Here is a 24,345-nt window from a genome sequence, read left to right as displayed (position 1 = left end):
GTTGGATACAGCACAGGTTTTCAGCGTTAGCAGCTAGCAGCTAGTTAGCGTGGTGATTTCTCCTGATGCTTTCAGATGCATTCTGACATTTTAAATTCATGCAATTTCTTAGTTACTAAACTTTATGATTTGTTATTACCCTTTGTCTGATTTATCTGGCAAAAGGCAAATAAGGAGCGTACCGACACTTATTTATTCCAACGAAAACACTGCATTAGGCATTGTTATCTTGTCTGGCTCCTTTAATGGAGAACAATATTGGATTAAGAAATAGATTAAGCTACACTGGAGGCCATTAACTCTGTCCTCTAACCTGACACCTTTGTTCACCTGTTAATCTCATTTGTTAATCCTAAACCTGATGACCTTGCAGTCTTATATCGTAACAGCATTGCAGGACTAATTCTTCTCACTGTCTTGTCACTTGCAATGACTGTCACCTGCTAAGAAGAAAAATGACAAATAGATGATAGAAGGTTCACGGTTTCCCCACAACATGTACTGTTAAGATGTGTAAGGGAATATATTTCTTCTAATAGATAATGATGATATTTTAAATTTGGCTCAGTTGTCTTGAATGAACTATTATCAGTTTACAGCATTGCCTCACTACATTGGAAATTGCGTCAACCTGTCGGGATTTTCATTTACAACCATAACTTTATCTGTTCCAGGTTTACCTCCATTTCTTCTTGATAGTCAGATCAGTCCAAAATATATTGATTGTATGTGTTTATATTTTTAAAAGCAACAAAAAAAAATATCCAAGTGAAAAAAAAAGCTAGATCAAAGATAAGGAAAGAAAGAAGTCCGTCGGAAAAATAATATTCTAGGGGAAAGAGAGTCTATATAAATATCTTTGAAATCATAGCAATTGTTTTTTGAGCCTTTTGATCGTCATAGAAAACATGAAATACGGTTTTCATCCAATAAAGTTGCACCATTGAATGTGATGTTTTGGACATTAACGTCAATACCTTTATTAAATACTGTATATAGATTCATGTTCGATATTATCTTCAACAAAGCCAGAGATTACATTCTTCATAAATTTCATGACGTCCCTTTCACTTCATGTGCCCGCGTAATTATAGCTGCAGCGACATTTTGACCACGTGATAGAATGACGTCATAACAACTGCCGCCCGGAAACACTCTGACTCGTAGTTTGGATCCGTCATTTCCGAACCAATTTAGTTGAGGTTTGATTCATTGCATTAAACCGCCCTCTATTAGGTTTATTTCGGGTTTTGTCGTCATGTGTTCTTTTATATCCACTTTTGGACGCGAGCGTTTCTTTTTTTAGTCGACGAACAGCTAATATTCCAACGTTTGAACGAAGCTGTCACGCCCCGTTGGTGAATCGTTCAGAATGAGCGATTCGTTCGTTACTCGAACAGCCAGTAACAATCGCGCTTGTCCGGAAAGCTAGTTTGGCCACTCGGCGAGGTAGTCACCGGTGATATAAAAAAAGAATTTTGGACTAAAGTGTCAAATGAAATAAACTACTTTAATCCATGCCCAGAAACGACAGCGGAGTGGAGCAACAACTACACCCAAATTAACAGGTAGGTCGACAGAATTATTGTTGTTTCTCTTGCTAATAGCATTTGTAGTTTAGACGGCATGCTAACACTTAACTCAGTAGCTAATAGTTTCCGAACTATGTATTTAATTTGTATTTATTTATTCCGTTTAGTAACAACTGTGGAATAAAATATTCCTGAAGCCGTATTTTCTCGACACCTTGTTTACAAACTTTAATTTTATTGTGTGAATGCCCCAGGCGATTCCTCATCATTTAACGATTAAGTGACGTTGATTTGGACTCGGTAGAATTCGATTTTTTTTACTTGTTTGTCGAGCTGGTCCTTGTTGTCAGCCTTGCTAATACTTAGCACAAGTTAGGGCTGCTGGAAGCGTTATAGCGATGAACTAAGTCCTGTGGAATCCCTTGTTGATGGGCAGACGAACTGTGACACATTGAGGATAAACGATAATTCCACGTCAACAAGTTATCTTTACACAACTGCGGTGTTCCATGCTTGTTGCTGTGTCCAGTTTTGCAATCAACGGAAATAGAACTTCATTAATCTACTGGTTACATCTGTACACAATAGAAGCGGGATGAGACTGAGCCCACGAGAAGAGATGAGATTGTGGCAAAAATTTGCAATATAAAATGAAGCCTAAATATTTGTAATGATGGGTTTTTCACAGAGAGGTCTGAATATAGCTGTCATAATAAACTGACTGAGGCTTGGAGGTGTGTTTTATTGACGTTATTATCATTAATTGGTTGAGATTGTGCAATGTACACTTTTGAAATGGCTTTGCACCCTGCACACAACAGCACTGCAAAAGGTTTTTAAAATAACAAACCATTGCACATACCTTGAGCAAATGACTTTTCTAAAAAGTATAAAAAGGGCCCAAGAACAATATAAACTTAGGATATAAAAAAGGAATACAGGACAAAAGTGACAGGCTGAAATATCATCTGGTCCCGCAAATTCACGATGTGTCTATCATATCAATCAGTAGTGCAACTGAGTTAGTGATTGAACATGATTTCAGAAGAACATTGTGTTGTTTATATAAGGCCTCGGGAGTAGAGACTCACTCCAAGAGGGAGGAACAGTTGTGCAATGTGCAGTAGAAAGAGTAGCCGTGACTTGCTTCCTGTAAGAACTTCAAAATAAACGTACTGAGGCATTCGCGTCCATACATTATTTGGCATGTTAAGGTTTATTTTGAAGGGTCGGCTAGCCATCTTACCACGTTTTGATGTTTTACTTCATTGTATGCCAATGCACTTGTGGCCCAACTAACCCATAAATGAAACATTCATCATTAATCTCGCAAGATCTAGTCCCCTGCCTAATACATCTTACAGTTAATTCAAATGAATTTGGTCGAGTTCCTTTGTTTATGAGATACATAATTCCCACGGCATTTAGAGGTGCACAATTGTAATTTTTAATCAGAATTGCTGTTATTGGTGGGGAAACATTTCTTTCTTGGAAAAGATTTGAAAAGCCGATTGACGTGTGCCTTTCTATTTTATGCAAGAGTAACTCGAAACCTGTCTTATTGTTTCAGATTTGAGATGGAAGGAGATGTGTGTAGCATTCCCCCAGACTCATCAGATGACCACTCACAAAGAGGAAGTGTTGCATCTTCGGCTACACTCGCCCACTGTATGTGCAATGAGTCATGTGAAATACTCATCAGGACATTTTTTTTTTTATAAAATGCTTACATTCTAACTGTGTTTTCCTCCCAGCTCAAGATGTGCTCATCTACCTGTTTGGTGATAGCGCGGTGCACTTATCGGTAGAGGGGCTCGGCAGCGTTACTGTGCAGGAATTGGGCCGCTCCGTCCGAGAGGCACTTCATGTTCCCGAATGTGCACAGGATGCCTTCGCCTTCTGGCTGTCTTCTCCGCTACTTGGTAAAAACCACAATAAGGTTGATCATACAAGCCTTGTCGGCGATGTGTCTTTTTAAAATGCTTTGAATTTGAGCTACGGCTATCAAGTATTCAGGGTTTTTTTTTTTTTTGATAATATACACAGGTGCTTTACATAAACATATGTGTCTGATAGATGCATTTTCCTCAACAGAACTGCAGTTAAAGGCAAGGCACCAACCATATAAGGTGTGTCGCCAATGGCAAGACTTGCTGTATCGCTTCACGGAAGCATCGGAGGAAGACATTTCACAAGGTGAAAGATTATGCCCAGCCTTTTTTTCTTATCTGTCAGAATTTTCACATTTAAAAGATAAATGAATGAAAGTAGTGGTATTCAATTTACTCAGCAACATCACTTCACCTTCGGGCACTAAGTTTCTCCTCTTTCTCTTCAGATGAGCCCTGCCTCCAGTACCGTCGGAACGTGTTTTATCCCAAATCTAAAGAGCTGCAGGTATGGAATCAGTTCCATGTAGTTCCGTTCGACTGTCGCCTAGTGTGACGTTGAATCAAATCTCACCGCGGTCCTCAGCTCGAAGATGAAGGAGTGCTCCGACTTTTATATGAAGAGGCCAAGAGCAATATCATCAGTGGGCGATACCCCTGCGATCCGGAGCACTGGGCCTCTCTCGGAGGCTTGTCTCTCGCTCTTAATGAGGGGACGGGCCTGGACAGGCAGAAATTGACTACTACCATACGGTAAGTTAAGTTCCATGCAACACTGAGCAGAATCTCTATCGTGATTCGGAGATGGCAGCTAGCACGTCGTCATTGATTCCCTGTCCGTCCGCAGGGAGAAGAAGCTGTCTTCTTTCCTCCCGGCGCATGTGGCCACGGGCGGCGGGGGTTTGTTCTCCACTTTGAGGGGGAAGGCCAATCGGCAAGCGGGCTTGGAGCAGAATCTCATGGAGGAGTACAGAAAGATTAACATATCCGGAGACTCGCAGGGGGACTCCCATCTTCTACGCCAGTACCTCAGAACATGTCACTCTTTGCCTTATTATGGGTAAGGCGTCCTCCAGTGAGTCCGAATTGCTGACGATGCCAAACCGCCGACGTTATCATTTGTGAAAACAGGTGTGCTTTCTTTGACGGGGAGATCGACAAACCCGCCCAAGGGATCCTTCACAGGGTGAAACGCAAAGCCGTCAATGTCGGGATCTCGCTGGAGGGAGTTTATGTGATGGACGTTAAAGAAAAAGTGGGTACTCCTTGCCAAATGCAGCGTTTTGCCTATTGCGCCTTTTCGTTTATGACATAAACTTTTCTATTAACAGTTTACCTTTCTTACTTTTTAGTTAAACCAGCCAAAAAAATATCAATTGTATTCAATTTACAAAAAAAAAAAAACGAGCTAAAAAAGAATATAGCTTAACAAAATTATAGCAAAATCTTTTGAGGGGATTTTCATTTATGAACTGCAACTTTATTGCAGGTTGACCTCATGAAACTTGTTTCAGACTTGCAGTCTGCCAGACAAAAAAAATCTCTTTTTTGTATTTATATTTTTATTTTAAAAAGAACTGACAACAGAAAATAACCAAATGCAAACAAAAACAAATTCCAAAATGTTTTTGTGGATATTCATTTATGCCTACAACTTTATTGCAAGTTTACCTTTTTATTTTTCGGTACATTTTTCCTCCTTAGTCAGACCAGACAAAAACAAAGTGATTTTTCATCACAAAAAAGGAACATTTACGATCATAACTCCTATACGTATTGCTGGTTGACATAATTATTTTTCTTGATATTTTTACTCCTCCAAAGTCAGACAAGACAAGCAGAAGAACGAAGAAAAAATGATTAAGTATTTTTATGTATTCAACAAAAGAAACAAACTAAAAATAAACAAAAGCGAATAAAATAATTCATACTTTTTGATGGATTTATTCAGTCATTGTTTGTGGATTTTCATTTATGATCATAACTTTATTGCGGGTTTGCCTGACTAAACATAAAAACATAAATAATGACTTAAGTGTTTTGTTTTGTTTTAAACAAAAGACACAAACTGAAATATTTGGTTATAAAAAAAAAAGTAACCCAAAGAGAGATTCTTTTTCATCACGTGACGAGCGAGGCAACACTGTGCGTAAACGTCACTTTCAACTGACTCGTGTTCTTTTTTCACACGTGCAGCACGTTCTTCTCGGCCTGCGCTTCAACGAGCTTTCCTGGGACCACAGCTACCCCGAGGAGGAAGGCGACTCACACATCCTGTGGCTCGAATTTGATGGCGACGAAGATGGCACGCCCGTCAACAAATTGCTGAAAATTTACTCCAAACAAGTCAGTACTTTTTTTATAACCCATCTACAAATTGCATCTGCCTTTTTAAAGACGTTTGTTCATTGAAGTACATGGGAATAAAAATATAGATGCGTTTAATATAGCGGAGGTTCACTATTTGAGAATATGGACATCTGTGTGCCGGGTAGGCAGAGCTGATGAGCGGCTTCATCGAGTTTTGCGTGGAGCTGAGGTCAATGTCTGAGGGGGGAGCGGCGGCAGATACGGCCGGCGGTGCGGGTCCGACACAGGAAGCCTCCGGCAAAGATGACGGCGGCAAGAACGGGCGCGGGGGTCGGCGCGGGATCTTACGCCGGCAGAGCAGCGTGGTGTGCAGCCGGGTCCATTCGCTCAACACCATCAACTACGTTGACAATGGTGAATTTTTTCCCCCGTCGTTCGTTACCATTCAAAGACAAGTCAAAAATATTCTTTTTCTCCCTCCCCCTCCAGGAAAAGAAATCAAGTGCTTGAAGCCCAAACGAGCCGCATCCTTTTTCACGCGGCAGACGTCAGGACCCATGTACTCTTCTGTGCAAGTGACGGAAAGCTTGGAGCAGGGTTAAAAGGCGCCGCCGCTTCTTCGCAAAGACCAAAACCAGTCAAACGTACCTTGGACCAAGTGAGGGATCTGATTTTGATCATATTTATCGTCTGAAGTTGTGTATATTTTGCCAGATACGTTAATGTGAACAAAAAGTCATCTGTTAGTCGAAGGGTCACAAGTGTGGAAGGCGCCAGCTGTCGACCGCAGCCTAAATGCAATGAGAAAAGCCTTCGAGAAACGACTGCTACTGATGCATGAACCTTTCGACACCTCTGCAGCGCTCATGAGCAAAACTCCAAAACCTCTTACCTCTTTGGAACACTTTACTCCCTCGGGCGCAATTTTAGGTTTTTACGAGTCCAAACTTTCAATCCCAGGTCCTTTTTTTTTCTCTCTTTGTCTCAAGTGTTTGGCTTGATGAGGGTCTAAAATGGCTGGTACTAAATAAACAAAGTACTCAATGTTGTGGTAAGTGCTAAAGTAATCAGCTATTTTGATTAGTACTTGAGTTTCTTAAGTAATAAACGAATCAGTTATCTTAATACTTCTGCACCTAATATCATTGAATCTTTAGAAATGAAATAAATATTTGACTTAGTAGTAATTAAAAATATTCAATTTCTTTAGAATAATCATAAGTGATTACTAAAATATTAGATTTTTTGTAGTACTTAATTCAATTAATAGCAGTTTGTTTTCAACCCTTCTTTAGCCAAACACTTAAAAAATGAAATGTAAATAAGTACCAGTAATGGAACGTTTGGACACTTGAGATAACATAAAAATATATCTTTGGGATTGAATGAGTTTAATAGCCAAAGTAAATCATTGCCTGCACAAGGTAAGCCAAGGGATGCGACGACATCTCGAAAGTTTAGAACATTGCAGATTTCTGCTCCCTGCACAGCACGAGATCCAATTTCTTTTGGCCGGCTGCTGTTTTTAGAAATGGGGTACACAGGCGAATGCGCTGCTTGTTAATGCTTAATGCTTAATGACAGTCAAACACGCCATCAAAGCTGGTGAGAAGGTCAGTAAACGTTACCATCCCAATATATGGACAGGAATGCCTTAGTATGCATTTATTTTAAAGTTGTTCCCGTTGCGCTGCATTCCGTCACCAATTCACGGGACTAAAACAAAAAGCAACCTATTTACGCTGACGTTTTATTATACGGTGCCCGTTGCATGTATTTGCTGCAGCCTCAAGCGCTCCATATAGGCTGGCGTGATTGATGTCAACGACTGAATAACTTTGATGCAGACAAGCTGACACAGTTCCTGTTCCCACTGATCACTTTTGAACAAACCAAGCCGACCCAAATAAGACCAAAATTTACAGGGAGAAAAAAAAGGATATGATACAGTGCAACTAACAGGAGCTGTGTGCGCTTAATTAAAATATTAAGTATGAGGAAAGATCTCAGCTCCATCTGAAAAATGACCCTGACACCCTTTTTAGATTTGCATTTGCATGCTAGATCCTTAATAGTTTTGCTAATTTCAAAGACAAAATGTCAGTGGGAAAATTTTAAACGAGGCTTCATATTACAATTTTTGCAAAAATTCTGATCTCGTGGACTTAATCTCATGATGTATCTCGTCGCATCCCTACCTAGTATAATTTCAGATGGGAACATGAAGCCTCAAAAACCATTTTTGATATTTTTTTTTCCAAATAGCACTCTGTTGCAAAAATGCAATAGAAAATGAATACATTTCAATTACCCTAGCCTTTATCTTTAAACCGTGAGCACCATCTAGAGGACGCCAACTATATCACAAATGCTTCACGAGGCTTCATTTTCCAATCACTTGCTACTAGCGTTTGCTCACGTTGGCACCGTGAGATGCAATCAAATCACAGGTGCCATTTCATCTTAAGATTCTCAACAGTGGAAAATAGCCTCTTCGGAAAAAAGAAATACGCTAAAACCCGATGTATTTTTCGCATGCTACTAGAAAGAGGCACCACACTAATGGGCACCTCCAACACATATCATCCTTAAAGCGTCAACTTTTTTCCGTAATTTGTACTTTAATTTTGAGGTGTATCCATCCCGTCACCAAGGGCTTGTTGCTAACTAATACTATGCATGTCACACCGTCGCATACAGTAGGCATTCCCATTCATGTATCATTAACCAGAAGACTGCACTGTTTATAAATTACTTGTTGTATATTTCTTGCTTTCATCTTTGTTTGTACACAAAATGGACGTTTCCTCTTTCAGTCACTTTGCAGAAGCACCAAGTGCCTTCCCTGTTTTTTGCTCCGTTTGGCTGACATGAAATTGTTTTATTGTGTCAGCTAACTATATTTTTTTCCCTCTGCCTTGTTCTTGTTTTTTTTTTTTTGTTTGTTTTTTTTACACAGACCATTAGCCTTTTTGTTTGAACATTTGCACTTCATGCAGAGTGTAAAGAAGTCAATGAAACCATGCCAGACATCTGAGGAAGAGTTGACTCTTTTCTTTAACAACACTATATTGTATAATACAATTCAAATGTCAAATATAGTTTTTTTTAAATGCAAATTTCACCAGTCTAACAAGGCTAAAGAAATATTTCCATGCAACCAACCTGAGAAGGGAAACAAGTTAACACTTGAGGCCTTTTTTCATAGTAATGGTATTTATTTATATATGTGAAAAATATTGCTATCATTTCATTTTTTTTTTTTTTTACATTATTTGATTACATTATTTGATCAATTAGTCAGTGTGGTACAAATGCTGAAATCTTCTGGAACTCACTGACTCCTGGATGTATTCCCCTCTCAAACTGAATTTTATTCATATCAACTGATTTTCTATTGTCTTTATAGGGGTTTGTTACATTTTTGCAATATTATTTCCAGTGCAGCATATGTATGAACACTTGTCTGAAGCTGATTATTTGACATATTAAAGTTACATTGATCTTCTGTTTGTAGCTGTGCCAGTCTCTTTTTTTTGTAGCTGGATGTTATGTTTTGAAAGAGATAGTTAAAATAAAAGAGGTTGCCTATTGATTTTTGGTTTAATATCGGAATACCAAAATTAAAATTCTGAATTGCTTGATTTTCCCTAATGGTCTAAAGTCTAATAGAGTGAGCTTTTCTTTTATGTCTCTGAAATGATAATGGCTGCCTCCCTCTTGTGGTCATGATGAGAACTGCTGCTTGCAGTGATCATTACACAAATGGCTGCCTCTCGTGATCATTATGATAACTGCTGTTTGGCAATTAATAAATAAATAATTAAGAAGACTAAAATAAACATTTTCTTTTTATGCCTTGTGCTACATACGATTTAAGTTTGAAAAATATTGACATTTAAAATATTACATTTTTGCAAATTTAATGAGGATAAAAATGAAAATCCATCTCCAAATCATTACTATACGGCCACATTAAACACATGTTGCATAGGAATACGAATGGACAAATTTAGTCATAAGCTTTTTTGCAGTTGCTTTTTATTACAGAAAGGACAGCAGACAAGAACAAAAGGTAAAAAGGACAACGTACTAATACTTGTATTGTTTTCAAAGATGGCTCTGTAACCAACACAAAGAGGTGCAGTGGCGATTGTTTTGCTTTTACGAAATGTGCGGTGTAAGGTTCACAATTCCAACATATCAAATTTCACAGCCAAAATAAAATACATCTACAGATGCCTTGACGCAAATGTTTGACACCTTGTGAATTAACTTTACAGCCACAACATGACGTAACGTAACGTAACATAACATAACATAACATAACATAACATAACATAACATAACATAACATAACATAACATAACATAACATAAAATAACAGTGGAGTCGAAATTAACATCAGTGACCCTAAAAACAAGATATTTTATTCCCACCCCTTTTTTGTTTTAAATCCATTTGGCATTCCCGCGCAGTCATCACAGGCAGGAAATTATGCAATGTTTCAAAAATTACCGTAACTCAGAAACTCTTTGCATTGGCCCGGAAATTCAAACGGACTCGAGAAGCAGAGAAGCGGAGTTTCGCATCAACACTGTGTGCATTACGGTAGCTGGCATATTTTCATGTGTCCTAACGGCAGCAGACCGGATATGACATAAATGTATTGTTTTTTCCCAACTAAACATAACTCCAATGTGATTTCCGGAAGTAATGTAATGTGTTGATAGCCGATACAAAATTTACTGGCACATAGCTAGATTAATAACACAGCCACTGGTCACCGGAGTGACCAGCAATTAATTAAAAATAGTTTCTGGTGAGAATTAATTGAATTGGCAAACTTTTCAATATCACAGCATCGCAGTTTTTAATACTGAAAATCCTACGCAAACGGTGCAGCAACGCATTTGGACATAGAACATTTAGACATTAAACAGTACTGTGATATTCTTTATCCCTAGTCCTAAAATACTATATTTTATATATATATATATATATATATATATATATATATATATATATATATATATATATATATATATATATATATATTTCTTTTTGAAGCCACAGAGCTTCCTTTTTCATCCAGACAGGAACACAGTGCATGTGTGAAAGTAAAAATAGAGCTGTTGCCACTTAAAAAAAAAAAGAAAATTTGTGATGTGTGTGTGCTGTCTATGACTGAAATGAATATGTGATGCAGTTTGCCAACGAAGGGAATCTTGTTGAATAAAATTCCTCCCTCCTCACACATGTCCTCCTAATGAATAGCAGCTTTGTTTCAGCTGTCAACATGGATTAGATGGAGCTCCAAAAGCGACGTTGTTGGGGACTCGTGGAGGATACGGCAGCATCACCGGCACCATCATCACTTCTGACGCATGTTAGCATCCGGCGCAAGCCGCTTACTTTGCCTTCACTTTCTGTTTGGAGGCCGGCGAAGAAGCGGCTTTTGAGGCGGCGGCGGCTTGTGCGCGAGCCGATTTGACAGCATCGTGCACCCCGAGGCACCTGATCACAAGAGGAAACTTATTAGTTACTGTAAATACTGTAAACTGGGACTCATTTTGGGACAAATCTTGCTTACCAAGTTTTGATTTTCTTCTCAAAAGATTTGTAAACTCTGACAATCCTTCTTATCCTCACCTGGCATCATAACAGGGGGGAGGGTGGTACATTTAGATATACTGTATTATAATATTAATATATATTAAATATCAAATAATATATATTACCACACACATCATTTCCTCAGTCAACATGACAACATACCGTGTGTATGTGTATAAATGTGTATACTGTAAATATATATATATATATATATATATATATATATATATATATATATATATATATATATATATATATATCCGTGCATGATGAGACGCGTACGTTGTGAATCTTACCTGCTGTTTTTTGTAGAGCAGGGGGAAGGAAAAGAGTGCAATAACGGCTGTAAGACACGCCCAAAAAAATTGATGTTAAAATCAACAAAAAAAGACATATTGAAAGCAAGATGTGCAGTAAATAGTGTTATGTTGAAACGATAGGCAACCAAGCCAGAAAGATCCTTTTCAACAACTCCTTCTTCTGACTGACACGTTTGAACAATGAGATCACCAGAATCAATCTGATGACCTTGGCTTGTGCCCTAAAATATGTCAACCAAACTGCTATATTGGGAGGAGTTTTTAAATGGTAAGCAGGTGTGTGTGTGTGTGTGTGTGTGTTAACTCCTATTCAGCATGAGCTTTGAGAACCAATGAGTTCATAAAAATGTTCTGAACTCACCAGTTATGACCAGAGTCAGTCCGGCGGTGAGAACGCCGACGTAGGTCAGCAGGTACAGCAGCAAAACAAACTGAGAAAAAAAAAAACACACACCAAAATTCAATTTATACAAACTCAGTAAGCGCTTTCAAACATCTCCCTCTCTGACCTTGAGCGAGTCTATCACGTTGTCAATGAAAAGAAGACGTTTAAGCTCCGAGACGGCGAACGCTATCAGCAGCACCACCTCCTCCACCAGCATCACCGTCTCCTTGTTTGTCAGAGAGCAGTCGTAGTCTAGATATGACCTGGAAACACATTTACATACATGTGATTGAAATGGGGACCAAAGAATCCACGCAAAATAATTGGATGAGAGTATGGAACCTGATTGCTGTGGAGTGGAAGAATCTGAGAGCATTTAACAGTCAGAGCAGGGGCGGAGCTATAAGGTGGCCATCCCATACAAAGGCTAGAATTGTAAAATCTTATTTTTCTTCTACAGTATATACAGCGGACCCCGGGTTACGGTGTCCCTGGCTGACACTTTTATCACGTTACGAAGTGGAATACTACGTTTTTTTTCCACTTCACGACATCGACAACTGTCATGACTTGTGGGGTTGGCTGTGTTTATGTTGTTTTGCCTCCCTCTTCAGGCGTTTTTATGTAATTGCTCTTATTTTCTGTTTAAGTCGAACTGCCACTAAGACACTGCTCTGCTATTGGTCGGCGTCACAATGGCGACATGATAAAGACTAGCTCACGTGTGAGTATTTACATGATGGTATTTATTGTGCATTTTAGTGCTTAATTCAAACTTGAATTGGTTAGCCAAGACTGCTAGTGATGTTAAAGGTAGAAGTAAGAAGATGACAAGTGTGGAAACGAAGCTGACGAAACGAAGATAATCAAGAAATACGATGAAGGCTAGGCTATGCTAGGCTACCCTCACTAGGTATCATGGCCATAAGTAGCTCAATTCAACGTCACTCAAAGGTAAACAAATTTTCATTGTTCCTTTATATATGTTTGATTTATGATGGTATTTAATTGCAGACATGTATATTATTTCTAAGTAGCACTTACTATACTATCTTGTTATCAATTTTTAATATGTATGTACAATTTTGATGTTTTTTCCCTGGGGTTTTACACGCATTAGCTAATTACCATAGGTTTCTGTAGGATATATGAATACCAAAATTACTTTATAGTCACAGCCTTAAATAAATGGTGTTATTGATCTGAAAGCAGAGACTGGTGGCATCACAAAATTCTATGCAATTTCCTGCAATCTAAAATGAACAACACAAATACCAAGATACAAATATAGAGGTGGAAATTTGAATGGTAACTCATGAGGACTTTGAACTCATAATTTTCAGCATAATCTTAGGTTGCAAAAAAAATTCAAACAACTCATCATCATCTGTCAGCCCAAGAAAAAAGATGGATAATTTGCCTGGACAAAGTTGGCTATGCTTACTCCCACAGCGGCGCAGACCACCCACTGCCAGCGCAGAGTGTGTAAAGCGCTGATAAAATAGTTCTTCTAGTAACGTTACCTCCGCCATTATTCATCAGCCAATCAAAGCAAGGGGAATGGACTCACTGGAAAGGGTGCAAGCCAGGATTCCAGCGCAGCAGCTCCAGCAGCTTGTAGTAAAAGCGAAGGGGGAAGGTGACGCACATGACGGCCAAACAAATGTGAGAGATTACAGTGATGGCGCTCAGTTGGAAGAGGCTGGCCAGACACACCACCAGGCCCGTGAAAACCACCCCGGTCCGGCTCGTGCTCCTCCAGTAGACCAGGTCCATCACTGCAAACACAACATACGCATTCGAAAAATGTTCACCTTCGTCTCGACTGGATTTATCTTTATTTTTGGTTGTTTCTGAGAATAAAATACGTCTTTCAATGCCCCGACTTTAATACTAACATATTGTAAAATGCCATAGACATGCAAATGGTTAGCAGCGTTTGTCTGATTTTTGAAGCAATGGATATTTGAACACAAACAGCGGAGCAATATGTGTAGACAATAATATAACAATATTCATCTTGCAAGACCTTTCTAAGTCGCTTACAGTAAAAGTAAGTACTTGTTTTTATGTTAAACAGTCATTACTTATTCACTGCATATAAAATCGGATAGTTTTTAAAAGTGCAATGTTAGCTCTTTGGCTATACATTTAATGGATTTTATAAAGGAAAATTAGGTTTATTAAGAAAAAAAAAAAAAAGACGTGAAATTACCCTGAGATGCAAGTGAGGGTGTTATGATAAAAGGTTTGAAAAATACATCAAATGATGACAAATGGTTGTAAATTTTAAAAAAATGACTCATGAATTGACATGACCTTCAGAAATTAGACTAGCATGTTAAATATTTCATTGCGCTAAATTGAGTATTTACAGAAGTCACAGCATCTGTGACGTGTGATGAATTACTCTACTTTGTTTAAAAAAAATTTTAAAAGTAATTGCGTAGTTTACTTTTAAATTTATTTTTGTTTCAGTGCTGACACAGAATGAATGAAGTAGACTCAGCGATACACACAACCACAATTGGTGCCCAGATTTAAAAAAAAAAAAGAAAGATAAGCATTGTGGGTAAAAAAAAAAAAAAAAACACTGCCAAATAAATGATTCTGCGAGTTAGTCACTATGGTTATGATCCCATAATAATAACAATAAGCATAATAATAACACCAATATATTTGGACATTTGTAGGAAGAACATTACAAATGACCTAAGAGTATAAATAATAAAATTGGAATATACAAAAAATTCTTTCAGCCGACATAAACCGTTTTTTTTTTTACATAAAATTGAAGGGTGACCCAAAATGCTTGCAGGACATTCCTCTGAGACTGTCTACCATAACAACACAAGCACTGATAACTGATCTTGCATAACTTGTCATCACATTAAATCTAGCTTCATTTAAAGAGCCCTCAGCGGAATGCAATCCTGGGAATTTATTAGAAAACGTCACCATTTTTGTGACCATTTTTATTTGATTTCGATGGCTGTAAATAGCGAGAAAATACCTTCTAAAATTACCGCCAGCCATTCATTCAAGTATTGCTGATGATGCGTCCTTAACATGAAATAAACAGGACACAAATTAGAAATTTAAAAAAACTTGCACAGCCCGAATGATTGACAGCACGGACGCGCTTCATTTGAAAGCGTGTCGCTGTTTGGTTTTCTTACGTTTGCTGGCCATTTCGGCGGAGGGTCCTGCTCGCTGTGCTTTTCTTTCCTCCTTGTTAGCTGTGCACCGCCGCAGGCTTTTTTGGGCCACCCCGCGCCCTGTCAGCAATATATGGACGCCCTGACCTAATTTTATCCCGTATTGGATGGCCCCACTTTGGAATCACGCACACACACACAAATTGGCAACTTGAGACATGAGCATGTACTCATCCCTCAGCGTTCAGACACTCTTGTGTCCCGAGCTTAGTTACTGACAACATACATCTGTCCCTAGTGTTAAAGACGTTTCCCTCCCGCAGCTGGATAGATTGTTAACATTTAATGAGGAATAGCATTTAAATCAGAATTGTATGAGAGGAAGCCACACAATACCGAAAACACACACACACGAATTACAGTAACTGATAGGCTGCAGCGATTGCGTGTTTTTAGTAATCCGACAGAAAATTTCGAATATCAAGTGTTTGGGTTAAAATGTAGTTATGGATGACTGACTTTTATTCATTTTTGATGATCAAGATTTCTTGATTTTTGTTCTGCAACTCTCCGCAGGTGAGAGAATTTGCCTGCTCAAACATTAAATTAGCCTCACAGCTCCCTCGTGTGGTGGGAGGTTGAAATCCACAACATTCATCATAGTGCACGTGAATAGTGCGAAAGAGGATTAGTGCAAAAAAAGAGGCAGGATTAAGATTTCTCTGAATTTTGACCGTTTTTTCCTCAGAATTTTGACTTCTGAATAAAGTGAGGATTCTGACATTCAGAATTCAGATTTTGACTAGTCAAAGTTGTGACTAAAAGCAGACTTCTGGGAAAGACAGAAAGTTACCATTCTGAAATTTTAAAATCTAAAATTTTGGACTCCATTCTCTCGGTTATCATTTATTTTTTTTGCTTCTCACTCGAGCTATCAAGGAATAAAGTGAGTGTATTCACATTCATGTAAATATTCTGAAGTTAAAGTAATGTTTTGTCTAGAATTCTAGAAGTCAGAATTTTTTGAATTCCTGCCAAAGCTTTTTTTTTATTCTACTTCACAATTGTTAAACGTGTTTTTTTTTCACTTACATGTCTGTTATTTTTGGTTCTTATCTCCATACGTCACATTGCTACATTTGAAGTTGTTTTAAAATGAAAAAAACAATGTGTTAGTATTGAGGTGAGGTACAGTGCAGAATACATAATAAGAAACAAAATATTCCTAGATAAAGTTTTTTGCCCTGTAATCAATTATTGGCCCGCTTTTCATCCAGACAGCATGTATTCAGTTCCCACTTATTGATAGTGTGAATGTGAGTGTGAACGCTTGTCTGTCTCTTGTGTCCCTGTGAAACAGAATAAGTGGTATAACAAGCGGATGGATTGATAGTGCCCAAATATGAGCACTTACAAAATCATCCAAAATATTTCTGAAAACGTCTTGAGAGAACTTTTGCTACAAAATAGCGAGTCATTAACAGCATCATTGGTTTACTATTTAGACCACAGTGTCGTTTATTGTAATTAGGTACAACATCAAAATAATTTCACCCTATTATTCTTCTTCATATATGTCAGCCTTTAAAGACTGATAAACAGCCAGAATGTTTAGATATTTGCCTTTAGTAATGTTTAATGCATAGATTGACCTTTTTTTCCTTAATGAGTATGAAAAGTCCAACTGCATTTGAATGCACCACGTTAGCGGTTAGGGCTAACGCAGAGACTTGTGGCGTATCGTACGATGACAACGTAATTCACTGGCGGGTTCTCAAAGCCTATAAATCAGCGACTAAATATGATTTTATATTGGCTGTGTTTTGATGTCCATAGATGTGATGGCAGTTAAAACGGAGTCACGGAGGAGTAAAGCTAGCTAGTAGCAACCACTGCCAACTTCAAAATAAAAGCATTCTATGGCCATTGCTTTGACTTCCATCAACAAAACATGATAGCGTTGTTTCTTTCTTGACCGTAGTTTGATTGAAGGGACTGAACGTGTTTTTTTGTTTTGTTTTGTTTTTGTGTTTGTTTTTTAATGTATATGAATATAAAGTTGATTTAGGATCATTGACATTGTTTCTGCATTGTAGTAAATGAGAATCTTTTTGTGAAGTAATAGTGAAAAAAAAGTCTTTAAAAAAGTCTTAAAATACTATATATATATATATATATATATATATATATATATATATATATATATATATATATATATATATATATATATATATATATATATATATATATATATATATCGTTCGTTCTGTAATCTAAACGGACGACTGCCCCCTAATCCGCCATGCTGCGAGCCTATAATCCAACCTGATCAAAGGTTGGCTGTATCGCAAAGTGGGAGGGTCTGCAGTACCCGCAGGAAGACAGTGAGAAAGGCTGAGCTCGGATATGATGCCGGGGATTGGTGCGCAGAAATAACTGACCAATCCCGGAGCAGGTAGAGCAAGCGCAACAAAGGAAAGAGGCAGGCGAGCTTTGAAAGAGGAAAAAAAAAAGCGGAGGAAAAGGTGAAATCACAGCGTCGGAGAGCGTCGCTCGGTGACGTCTACCGAGTGCAAGGAGATGAGCGAGGAGAGGGGGGTGACAAGATCCGTCAGATGAGGCGGCCACGCTCTGACGAAGGCTCGGCGGCCGCAGCTGCGAACGCAACATCTCAAGCATGAGGACGTCGAGGAAGGGGAGCGTGGAGATGCCCGCCTTTGTGCGGCAGCTGGTCAAAGAGACGGAGAAGAGGGTCAGCTCTTTCTTCAAGGGGGGCCGGGGAGGAGCGGCCGAGGGGGAGCGGCCCGGGGAGGGGGACAAGGAGGAGGTCGTCCCCAGCCCCTACTTGGACCGGCCGGTGTTGGACAAGCTGGCGGAAGAGGGCTGCGCCCGCTGGGGGCTCACCTATGCCCTGGGGAGCATGCAAGGCTGGAGGGCAAACATGGAGGACTACCACAACTGCGCGCCCCAGCTGGGGGGCCAGCTGGCCGACTGGAGCTTCTTCGCCGTGTTCGATGGACACGCGGGAAGCGCGGTGGCACGGCACTGCTCGCAGCACCTTCTGGGTCACATCCTGGCCGCAGGTGACAAATGCCCGCACGTGTTTACAAATGCCTTCGTCTGCCTCATGCGAGTCAAATCGAGAGCTCCATTGAAAAAACGAACAAAAGTCAAAAAGTTTTCATTCATTATTTAGAGCCATGTCAGCGGGCGGCCATTTTGCCACTTGCTGTCGACTGAAAATGACATCACAGGTATTCGGGTAACCACCATTCACGCTCACCTGTTTTTGAAGTTTGGTCATGTGACAAGCTGCAAGCTGAGCTGTGATTTGTTGTTACCTGGGCGACCGCGATGTCATTTTTTTGACTGACGTGCAAGTGATAAGCTTCAATTTCTCTTAATGTGGTTAGGACAATTTGAATTTGAAGGTGTGACAGAGTTTTTATATTCCTTCTCAAAAAGTTAAAGGTTTTTGTTGACTATGGCGCCGTCATATAAACAAAAGCGGTAATGCTACACGAATCCGCTTAGTGCGGTTTTATTCATTTACAAGCGTGCCAAGTCGCTAAGCGCCAAATTCTGTCCAATCAAAAAGAACTTCCGTCTATTACCGTCACCAGCGTTGGCGACTTTGGTGGAAAATAGAGAAGAGCGATGACGTAAAACTCCGGTTTATGATTGCTAGCGATCCAGAGGATTCGGCAAATCTCCACTTAGTTTTTGAGACCTTCGGTTTCAATGGAAAAAAAAAAACGGGTACATAGAGCAGATATGTCAAATCAAAGACATTTATCACGTGCTTGCACTATATCTAAATTTTTGTTTGCAGTGGCTGTTTGCAAGATGAATAGCAAAGAGGTAATGACACTAATCGTGCCAAAACAAGATCATACTTTTGAGTGTTGCGTGTCTGGTTCTGTCAGTGTGGAATTGCGAAATCTCAATCTGATGGCTATTTATTGGTAGCACAAAAACTTTCCGTTAGCTAACATTAGCATTATCATCCCGATTTGAGCATCGGAAGACAATTACTAGTTCATCAGGAACAGAATTAGTTGGGTATTTGGTTGTTTTGGCAGCTTTTGCTGTGACAGCGGTAATCATATGTAGACACCATGTTTGTAGTTTTTTTGTGCGGCAGGGTTCCTGCCACCCTCCAGGAAGTTGCGCATGCCATCTTTGTAACAAACGAAATGAGGAAGTGACATAGGCAGTACAGCAGGCACCATGTCTGTAGTTTTTCCCATCCGGAAGTTACGTAGTCCCAGACAAAAGTGACCATGACAAAAAGTACTAAGTTGTAAGTTGACGTTTGAGCGGATCCGTTTTTTGTTCGTACCATGGCAAGACTGAATCCATTTTTAAACGGGAGCACAATATCATGACAATGTCATTTCATGTAGTAAGAGGATTTATGTTGACAGGTGGCCTGGGGCCCGAGGACGACCCCGACCGAGTGAAAAGGGCCCTAACTGAAGGTTTCCTCCAAACGGACAAGCATCTCCACGCCGTGGCCCGCCGAGAAGGATGGGAAAGAGGCGGGACCACGGTTGTGGCCGTCCTCATCTCGCCATACAACATCTACTTTGCCAACTGCGGGGACTCCAGGGCCGTGTTGTGTCGCTCGGGTCAGGTTCGCTTCTCCACCGAGGACCACAAACCTTACAGCCCTCTGGAGAAGGAGCGCATCGAGAACGCCGGGGGAACCGTGTCCCTCCAACGTATCAACGGCTCGTTGGCCGTGTCCCGAGCCTTGGGCGACTTTAGCTACAAGGGGGCGGAGAACAGGTCGCCCAACGAGCAGATGGTCTCGCCCGAGCCGGAGGTTTGCGTGGTGGAGCGTTCGCCGGCCGATGAGTTCCTGGTGCTGGCCTGCGACGGAGTGTGGGACACCATAAGCAACGAGGAGCTTTGCGCCTTCATCCACAACCGCCTGCTCGTCTGCACCGACCTGAGGGATGTCTGCTCGCAGGTCATTGACCTCTGCCTCTACAAGGTCGGACCTAGCCTTCAGGACACCAAACAGCAAGTTCTAACTCACCTGAAAATAGGCACGGAAATCATAAAATGTATCGCTGCCTAGAGTCGAAAAACGTCATTTCGCATTCAATGAGTGCCCTGAGCGCCGCAACGTGATTTCAGTTACATAATTTTTAATGGGTTGGAGATTTTACATAATGTCCCGCTGCGACTCTTCTCAGTTGGCGTTGAAGAGTGCCTGGATGATCTCACTTTTTTGAGAAATACCGAATGATGTCGGGCTGTCGCTTTCGAGTATTTTTTGGGGTCGAATATCCGAGGGAAAATTCAAATCGGGTAGCAAAATTCGGATAAAAACAAAAAATGTATTGTAAGACCAAATGGTTATGGACCAAGGTCACAGATGAGAATTTCAGTTTCAGCAAGTGTCAAAATGGCTGCACAGTGAGATGATTTTCCAAAATTGCAATAATAATCCAAATACCAAATTTAGGTCACCACATATTATCGTCAAGATTATTTTGCTCGGACTTCCCTCGCTGCCCCATAAAATAATATCTTGCCACGTGCACACAAACTAACGGTGAAGCTGCTCTCTGCTTGACTGTCACGTCCATCATGTCACCATTACGTAAGAACGCTCCAGTGTGGAAATGCACAATAACCTCAAAATGTCACATTTTCTCCTTCACTGCCAGCGTATTTCTTTGCTCCAGTGCAACAGCTGCATGCTAAAAATGATCAATCATCTTAGATGCTTTAAATGGCGACGTGGGATGGGTGGCAGTCCAACACTTTGCCAATATGGACGTCACTTTCCTCCACAGGGCAGCCTCGACAACATCAGCATCATTCTGCTGTGCTTCCCTGGCGCCCCCCAGCTGTCAACCGAGGCGTTACACCAAGAGGCCGAGCTGGAGGATCTGCTGGAGTGCAAAGTAGCAGGTGGGATGTCACACATCAGCCGATGTCATATCAGGTCAATTCAAATCCCCGGCTTGGGAATTATGTGATTGGCTGGCGACCAGTTTGGGGTGCGTCCCATTTCTCCCACTTCTATCCATGACCCAGATAAGGATAAATATGCATGTACAATATGCACTGCACAGTATGTGGAGTCCTTATGGGGTGGGGGTATCAAATATATAGCCCACGGGCCAAATACGACCCGCAAATAGGTTTAATCTGGCCCACATGTTAGCATTAGCATCTAACTTCGTCATGCTATCGCTCTGGAGCATTTTCTTTCCACGGTTTGTGTTTCATTGTATTCATATATCAATGTTATATTTATTCATTCATGTTGGAATTCGTTATTTTGAGTTCATCCTAATATGTGCTCAAAAAAAAAAATAGTTAATGGAGAAAAATATCATGGATTATTTCCATCCATTTCATGCAATTTTAGGAAAAAAAAATATTTTGGGTTGACTATTTTTCTCGAGTAATATATTTACAATTGGCGCACATAGCAAATAGAGGACACTAACAAAAAACTATTTTGTGTTGTATGTCTCTCACTTAACAGAGATTTACGATGAGCTGTGTGCCAGAGGGGAGGATCCTGATTTGCTGGCGGTCCTCACAATCCTCGCATCTACCGTAATCCCAGGATTACCACCAGGGGGAGGCATACAGAGCAAGTGAGAGCCCTTGAGTGCATGCAAATGTGTCAATTGTTAAAGTATACCTAAAATTGTATACTTTTTAACGTTAACAAACCAAACCAGCAATATAAATCAATTTTACAGCAATGTTACCTTTACTTTTTTTACAGGGTTTATACGAGCTACAGGTTACTCTAAAACGGAAAAAAGTGCTCGAAATAAAAAAGATATCCTTATTTAAACTAGAAACACTTTTAATCAACTGAACCATCTGATGCAGATAAGAAGAAATGAATTAATAAATAATAATACATGTATATTGATCCAAAACATGAAGTGCAAATATCTAAAACTTTTAACCTGGAGAAAATGTATAAAATATTGTTCTAATTATTATTCAGATTGCATAAATCAAAATTGTGATTTAGAAAAAAAAAACTGACAGCAATTTAAAAAGTTTACAACACTTGCACAGACTTTGACGAAGAGAGCCCCACTGCACCACCTGGTGCCGTGGATGTGCAATTACATTGTACATAGCAAAAGCAAGGCTTGTTCCATAGGGTCCTAGGCGGTTCAATTTGAGAAGGATACAAGAAAAAACGAAAGAAAAACCAAAATCAAAACAAAACCACAAAAAAACAGCAAATGAAAAAAAAATCAAATGTGTGTGTTGCAGAAGGAACTGTATTATCGCTGCTTACTACCAACAAAAAGAAATGCATAATCCTACAGAACCAAACGTAAGTACAAAGCAACTATCTGCGTGCGCAATTTTCTATGCTTACAATAGTAAAGTTTTTTTGTTTGTTTGTTTTTTCCGTCCAATCAGGGAACGGAAGGCTCCTGAAGAAACCGATTGGATTGTCTCGATGAAGGGATTGTAACTAATGTCGATATTAACTGTTTTATTCATGCTTCTAAACGGGCAAAACGGAGTTTGTGTCGATATTAACTTTTTTATTCGTGCTTCTAAACGGGCAAAAAGGGAGTTTGTGAACACCGTCTGTTTACATCATTCTAGCTAGCAGCACCTTGTTGTAACAAACAATGCAAAAGTGAAGTCTAGTAAAACCTGATACAGTTTATATTTGTACAATTATGATACGTATATGACATTTTGTAAGACTTACTCAGCGACCCAGAAACAAACCTCTGCCTCGTATTCAGTGAACAGAACACAAAAATGTAAAACTGAAGATCAGCAAATGTGAAATCAGAGTGGACGAGAAGCGAGTAGGGGGATTTAAAGCCTAGGTTTAAAGTGAAAAATGCACTACTTAATTGAAACATATACTCTACGCTAAGTTAGCATTTCTTCCAACGGGAATTGCTAACAATGCTAGCTTGTTGGCTGTCGGCAAAGCACAATTTATGGACTCATCTAATTATGTGAAGAAAAAATACAGTTCTCATTGAATACTTAGATTTGTACTTTCCTTTTGATGGTTGAACTCAGGATATTGTAGTTTGTAAGGAGGATTGTAAGAAACACAATTAAGCGAGAAAATATGATTTTTTTTTTTTTCAAGATGCCGTAATGTAATCATCATTATTGAAACTTTTAAGGAAAATTGCATGACACTGGACAAAATCATCAGGAAAAATATTTTTGTTCCCCTCAATGAAACCTACTTGAAAATAATCTTGAGTATATTGCATGAGAAATGCAATTGAACCCCTTTGCATGTTGGAGAATTATGTTCTGCCTTATCATCTTTTTCTTGATCTGAATGATCAATAATCAGGTTGGGTTGTTTGATTATTAATGTTGTATTATGTCAGTAAGCACTGTCTAGATCTATGTTGATATTCAAATGGTTTTCAGCTCAAATAAAGAATATTTGAACCAGTGTGACTACTAGCAGGTTTTATCACCATGCATAGAAATACTGTACACCAAACTAGCACAGGATGATTTAAGATGTTTTCATACATAGAGAGAAAGTCGGCCATCTTTTTTTTTTTTTTACTTGCTCTCTCTATTTACATACAGCCCTCAAGAAGGAAAAGAATTCTTCTATGGATGTGATTTTAATTGATAAATAAAAAGAAAGGCTCTTGTGTGATTAGGGAGCATGTACTGCAAATCAGCAAAATAAGTTTGGGTTTTTGTTTCCTATAAGGTTATGTTGCGTTTGTGCCTTTGCTCTTTTGTTGCTGTTTCTACACCGAGAAGCGAGGAGGACAAGCGCAGCCCTCTTGTATCATCAGCGGTCCGCCATGGAGTGCCCCTTCACGGCTGCTTCCGTTTGATTGCTTTTGTATGAGCCAATCACTTCAGGACATCAAACCTATCTTGACTGTGATATTCAATGCTTGAAATTGCTTTCATGTTTTTACTCCTCAAACTAAAATGGGAGCATGTCTAGACTCTGTGATCACCATCTGGGATGAATACATAAACCCGCGATGATTGTTTAAAATCGGAGTCACTCTGATATATATATATAAATGTATGTGTGTGAAACCAATTGAAAAATAGGCAGACCTTTGTATCTATTCGATGTGTATCTGTTTACATCCATGAATGTCAGAAACAAGC

General features: G+C 39.5%; 3 protein-coding genes across 5 annotated transcripts; 2 read left to right on the top strand and 1 right to left on the bottom strand.

Moving 5' to 3' along the window:
- The first annotated feature begins 1,166 nt into the window (after positions 1–1,166).
- frmd8 (FERM domain containing 8) lies at positions 1,167–9,247 on the top strand. Of its 2 annotated transcripts, XM_088441774.1 has the most exons (12): positions 1,167–1,449; positions 1,526–1,568; positions 3,103–3,200; positions 3,287–3,454; positions 3,627–3,728; positions 3,871–3,929; positions 4,008–4,174; positions 4,269–4,481; positions 4,553–4,676; positions 5,618–5,767; positions 5,917–6,145; positions 6,221–9,247. In XM_088441774.1, the coding sequence occupies exons 3-12, from the start codon at positions 3,110–3,112 to the stop codon at positions 6,331–6,333; spliced, it is 1,416 nt and encodes a 471-aa protein (XP_088297900.1). In that variant the 5' UTR covers positions 1,167–1,449; positions 1,526–1,568; positions 3,103–3,109; the 3' UTR covers positions 6,334–9,247. The 2 variants fall into 2 exon arrangements, with proteins under 2 accessions (XP_088297900.1, XP_088297899.1); XM_088441773.1 differs by having other exon boundaries at positions 1,167–1,568.
- Positions 9,248–10,818: 1,571 nt separating this feature from the next.
- rtn2b (reticulon 2b) lies at positions 10,819–15,412 on the bottom strand. The gene is made up of 7 exons (XM_088441289.1): positions 15,232–15,412; positions 13,623–13,830; positions 12,177–12,315; positions 12,029–12,098; positions 11,644–11,690; positions 11,325–11,383; positions 10,819–11,248 (listed from the first exon to the last, which is right to left on the bottom strand). The coding sequence occupies exons 1-7, from the start codon at positions 15,242–15,244 to the stop codon at positions 11,143–11,145; spliced, it is 642 nt and encodes a 213-aa protein (XP_088297415.1). The 5' UTR covers positions 15,245–15,412; the 3' UTR covers positions 10,819–11,142.
- A 2,242-nt stretch (positions 15,413–17,654) lies between these two features.
- Positions 17,655–23,658, top strand: ppm1nb (protein phosphatase, Mg2+/Mn2+ dependent, 1Nb (putative)). 2 transcript variants are annotated; one of them, XM_088441579.1, is made up of 6 exons: positions 17,655–18,293; positions 19,638–20,185; positions 21,021–21,138; positions 21,722–21,836; positions 22,480–22,543; positions 22,633–23,658. In XM_088441579.1, the coding sequence occupies exons 1-6, from the start codon at positions 17,888–17,890 to the stop codon at positions 22,648–22,650; spliced, it is 1,269 nt and encodes a 422-aa protein (XP_088297705.1). In that variant the 5' UTR covers positions 17,655–17,887; the 3' UTR covers positions 22,651–23,658. The 2 variants fall into 2 exon arrangements, with proteins under 2 accessions (XP_088297705.1, XP_088297703.1); XM_088441577.1 differs by having other exon boundaries at positions 17,660–18,293; positions 19,638–20,209.
- Positions 23,659–24,345: the final 687 nt, after the last annotated feature.

Source organism: Hippichthys cyanospilos, chromosome 18 (assembly GCF_059441005.1).
Source record: "Hippichthys cyanospilos isolate Australia breed blue-spotted pipefish chromosome 18, RoL_Hcya_1.0, whole genome shotgun sequence".
Taxonomy (NCBI): domain Eukaryota; kingdom Metazoa; phylum Chordata; class Actinopteri; order Syngnathiformes; family Syngnathidae; genus Hippichthys; species Hippichthys cyanospilos.
Note: the sequence above shows the minus strand (reverse complement) of the source record. Positions and strands in the feature narration are given on the sequence as shown.

What these genes read in the sequence shown, in the direction of transcription:
- frmd8 (XM_088441774.1), top strand. Translation starts at nt 3,110, where the DNA reads ATGGAAGGAGATGTGTGTAGCATTCCCCCAGACTCATCAGATGACCAC. An exon ending in CCAAATCTAAAGAGCTGCAG is followed by an intron (nt 3,930 to 4,007) that starts GTATGGAATCAG and finishes CGCGGTCCTCAG; the next exon opens with CTCGAAGATGAAGGAGTGCT. An exon ending in CATCAACTACGTTGACAATG is followed by an intron (nt 6,146 to 6,220) that starts GTGAATTTTTTC and finishes CTCCCCCTCCAG; the next exon opens with GAAAAGAAATCAAGTGCTTG.
- rtn2b (XM_088441289.1), bottom strand. An exon ending in TGCTCTACAAAAAACAGCAG is followed by an intron (nt 11,384 to 11,643) that starts GTAAGATTCACA and finishes TTATGATGCCAG; the next exon opens with GTGAGGATAAGAAGGATTGT. An exon ending in GAGAAGAAAATCAAAACTTG is followed by an intron (nt 11,249 to 11,324) that starts GTAAGCAAGATT and finishes TCTTGTGATCAG; the next exon opens with GTGCCTCGGGGTGCACGATG.
- ppm1nb (XM_088441577.1), top strand. Translation starts at nt 17,888, where the DNA reads ATGAGGACGTCGAGGAAGGGGAGCGTGGAGATGCCCGCCTTTGTGCGG. An exon ending in TTGACCTCTGCCTCTACAAG is followed by an intron (nt 20,210 to 21,020) that starts GTCGGACCTAGC and finishes TTTCCTCCACAG; the next exon opens with GGCAGCCTCGACAACATCAG. An exon ending in GCTGGAGTGCAAAGTAGCAG is followed by an intron (nt 21,139 to 21,721) that starts GTGGGATGTCAC and finishes CTCACTTAACAG; the next exon opens with AGATTTACGATGAGCTGTGT.